The 4,366-nt window shown below is 36.6% G+C and overlaps 1 protein-coding gene across 1 annotated transcript; it reads right to left on the bottom strand.

Annotated features, from left to right (window-relative positions):
- Positions 1-1,032: 1,032 nt before the first annotated feature.
- On the bottom strand, positions 1,033-4,143 carry LOC112023039 (calcium uniporter protein 2, mitochondrial). Its single transcript, XM_024055655.2, has 2 exons — positions 3,421-4,143; positions 1,033-1,764 (listed from the first exon to the last, which is right to left on the bottom strand). Exons 1-2 carry the CDS (start codon positions 3,973-3,975, stop codon positions 1,279-1,281), a joined length of 1,041 nt encoding a protein of 346 aa, XP_023911423.1. The 5' UTR covers positions 3,976-4,143; the 3' UTR covers positions 1,033-1,278.
- Positions 4,144-4,366: the final 223 nt, after the last annotated feature.

Raw genomic sequence — 4,366 nt, 5'->3', positions numbered from 1 at the left:
AATTTATTAATGACATAACAATTGGTTTTTAATTTTCTAGAAATTTTGCAAACATGGAAGATATAAGAAGAAGATATAATCCAATTGTGGATTTGTCAAAATTCACCTCCTATCAAAAGATATTGAGTAAAGTTGTAGTCTTAAACTACAACCAATTTTGTAGCTAAACTTTATCACATTTATATATCATTAAAATTCAAAATCATGAAGAATTATGTATTAATATCTTTAACGATCTCTTAGATATATTTATTTGATATTTTCTTGAGGTTGAGAATTGATGACCATATCTACTCTGCTCTCTATAATTTACTTCAAGATTTGAGGGATGTGGTTTAGGTTGCAAAGGATCAAACTTTGTGATGGATGAGAAGGCCTAGTTAATGAACTTTTAACAATAAAATTTTCATTTTTTTTTCCTTTACTTGAATGGATTTGGATCCAACTTTGTGAGAAAGAAGTTAAAAAGGTAAAATGTAAAAAATTAAAAGATTAAAAAAGATTCTAATACAAGGCTAATATTAAGAAGTCAATTTTTAAACTTTCAATTTCAGTCTTTAAAAGACAATTAAACAGTCAAATAGTCTTAACTCTTAACTATTTGAAGCAATTTACACGGTTCAATGAATTGGCTCCAGCTTTACTTTTTATATTTTTTAAGTACAGCTTGAATATTTTATGTGAATTAGCCCATGGACTCGAAATTTTACTGTATTTCTTTTGGCATATGTCATAGTCGTTATCTCTGAATGACCTTCCCTATAAAGAATGAAAATCCAACGATAGATACAGAAAGAAATAGGTATCTACCAAATTTTAATTAATTTCTTGCAGGTTTGATACGCAAAGTAGGAATTCCAGCCCAAATTGATGAGGATCTTAATACCTTTGTTGCTGGCGTATTGAATAGGACTTGCTTTTGATTATGTCAGCCATCTTTTGGTTATGTTACTACGGCGTTTATTCTTTTGGCTTCTACCAGATCCTAATTGTTAATTATAAATTTCAATAATTGAAATACTCTTATAGATATATGTCAGAACAAAATTTCATTTATAACTTGTATTTGTGATCCAAAAGGACCAGAATGATGTTAGGTGTTGGTTAAAAAAAAAACTACAAAAGACTCAACAATACGTTATAGAAAGCCGCATCTATTTTTTTGGGTTACATAATGGAGGGGATTAAGAAAGATTGGGGGGGTGGGGGTGGTGGTGTGGTGGCAAGGGGGGTTTAGAAGTTGAATTCCATATTATCCCAAGTTTTGGGGCTGTTGAATTAATGGATTATAGGACCAAAATGAACTTTTCCAATTGGACTAGTTGAAGTGGCTGCCTGTTCTGAAAACACTGAATTGGGATAACAAGCTCTTTGGAGAACATCATACTTTGCAATGTCAAAATTGTTGATTTTCATAAGGCGCTTCTGCTTTGATTGGAACCGGCTTCGATAGAAGCCTTCAAAAGAAGGCTCTCTGGAGGTCCTGAGGAAGAATGTATATCCAGCCATGCAGTACATTGAAGTAAGGTAGAAGCAAATTGGCTCCATAACATCCCATGATAGCTCCCAAAATGTTAGCCTCATGAACCCTGCTGTTTGCAACACCAGGAAACCCAGTCCACCCCAGAGTTCCCGGCGAACCAAGATGTCAGCCTTTTTGTTGATTTCAGCCTTCTGCTTTTCCATCTCTTCCAGCTCCTTTAGTCTTGGGTCATTTGGATTGCCTCCAGGCATAGGAATAAGAGTTTGGAGGACTTTGGCAACCTGTAATCAAAGAATTTTGAAACGTTTGGGTAAAACATGGCTCAACCATGTTACTAGATGAAACTTGGGCTTTTGTAGTCCACCATTTGATAAATTCATATAGAAAAAAACAGGGAAAACAAGAAAGACTGAAACATAAACCATTTAAAGCTCAAAATAAAAACCAAGAAGCATCTAAAAATTGATATTTTTGGTGTGTCAGAAAAACTAGCTACATTAAAAATTTGGGATGTCTAGTTCTTGTGTTGGACTTGCGGACTTGGGGGCTTTGGAATTAATTTAAAAGAAACTAAAAAAAAAAAAAAAAAAAGAAATTAAGAAAGAAAGTATGAAAATCTGGTTCTAAGCCAATGAAAAATTCATGTCAGTGTAAAAACGGTAAGACACAAAAAGCTCCACAATGTCTTAAAACTGGTTCTAGGTAATGACCCGAAACAATTAAAAACTCTATTCAACAATGAAAAATTCATGCCAGTGTAGAAAAAGGTAATACAAAAGAAGCACTTGGCCTTTACTGGTTCTAGGCAATGACCTGAAACAATCAACCTCTATTCACTCTAGCAACTACATTATTTACCTACATCAGTCCCAACCTCCATAAAATTAAAACCTAGCAAACATCCCCACCTTTTTCTTCCCCTCTCTCCCAACCCACCCAAAAAAGAGACAAAAGAAAGAAACTCACACACACGAATATTTTATTAACCAACCCCAATGGCTGGTGGTGACTACTGTACCCTAAAAACCTAGCTTTATCCTTTCATTCCTTCCTCTTCCTTCTTTTCTGTCTCTATCCCTTTTTTTACATAATTTTTCAACCCCTAAATTAAAATCTATTCCTTCCTCTTCCTTCTTTTCTGTCTCTATCTCTTTTTTTTTTTACATGATTTTTCAACCCCTAAATTAAAATCTCTGCCAAAAAAATCTCAGTATCTCTTTGTAATTCTCTCCTTTTCCCTCTCCAAAATTCACCAACTCAGATAAATTACAGTATCTAAATTAATTCGGATGAAACTTGTGTTCAGTGCATTTTTGTACTAAACAAAATACAAGGTGGACGTGTTCAAAATTGGACATATGTCGGAATAGTATGTATCCTGCAAAAATGGACTGAGCACAAAATTCACCCAACTTATCTCACATTTTCCCATGCTATATAAGTAATATATATATTGGTTTATCTATTAATTTATTTGTTAGTTAAATTGGGAGAGGGTAGGTCATGGGTTTATCCCATAACCGGTAGTGAAAATCTGGTTCTGGTGAGTCACACTGTGGAGAAACAGAAGGGCTTATATGGTCCTTCAACATCAACACCCCATCATAAACGTGGAACCCTTTACACGTTTTAGATCTGGCGTAACGTGTGTTACAAGATAGTTTCAATTTCCTGTCGCAAAGAAAACACACAGACAATAATCATAAAAACTATATCAGTCCTCGGCTTTCCAAAAAATTTATAAATTAAAAAAACAACATTAAAAAAAAAAATTCTCCTACCCCTTTCAGAACCATCATTATTATAGAATTTCCTCTGTAATAAGACAGTAAAAAATAAAAATAAAAAATAACAAAGCAAGCGAACAAATTCAAATTAATTAATTAATAAATAGAGATTTGTTTTTTTTTTTCTATAATTTAAAAAAAAAAAATTACCTGCTCAGGCCTGAGTAACACGTTGTTTCCCAAGACGATAACGGTTCCGGACTCATCAAGCATCTTTGCGAGCCCAAGACCCTGATCCGGATCCGAACACCCTTCACTGCAGACCCGAACAAAGTCCGGATAAGAAATCCAACTTTGCTGGATCTCTCTCAGCCTCGTTTTCACCGCTTCCAACTGCGCCACCCTCAGTAACTTCCTCGCATGGTCCACCGTCACCTCCGGCCTCTCCACCGGAACATTAGCCGGCGGCGGACTCAGACCATCCAGTCGGATCCTGTCCCGGGCAATGCCCATGCATTTCAGCTTCTCCAGCAGGTTCTCCCCGATCGGTAGTGGCTGGAGCTCCGGCTGAAAAGCAGCACCCTTGTGAAGAAACCTCCGGAAAATGCCTTTATCTCCGGGATCCAAACCAATGGCGGGCTTGTCCGGATCGGGTGGGACCCGGGTCCGGATCGAAGAGGAAGAAACCCGGCAATTCGCGACGGTCTGATTTGAGACCTTCGTTATATTGAAAAGACGCTGAGCCAGCGTCTTTCTAAACGCCATTGATACAAAACACAGAGACACCGAGAGAATTCTAGTTTAGGACAATCGAGAAAAAGCCTTTTAATTTAGGTTTTGTTTTTATGAATGGGTTTGGCTTTGGTTCCTTAAATAGGTGTCCTGTCTTCGAAGTCCCACAGGGATGGAGTTTATTGATGACATGGTGATGACTGACGAGGATAAACCAAAAAATTATTTCTGAAAATATCGCGATATTTTGAACGTGCCGTTTGGAACGGCTATAGTGGGGAAATGGTTGGTTTTTTGAGGCATAGCAATATGGCATATTCGTTTTCTTGGCCTTAAAAGCTAAGTGTAATATTCTCATGGATGTGGTCGTATGATGACCGGATTCATTATCTCGTATCACGAGACAACGAGTCGGACTGGCCAC

Source organism: Quercus suber, unplaced genomic scaffold, assembly GCF_002906115.3.
Source record: "Quercus suber isolate HL8 unplaced genomic scaffold, Cork oak 2.0 scaffold_26, whole genome shotgun sequence".
Taxonomy (NCBI): Eukaryota; Viridiplantae; Streptophyta; class Magnoliopsida; order Fagales; family Fagaceae; genus Quercus; species Quercus suber.
Note: the sequence above shows the minus strand (reverse complement) of the source record. Positions and strands in the feature narration are given on the sequence as shown.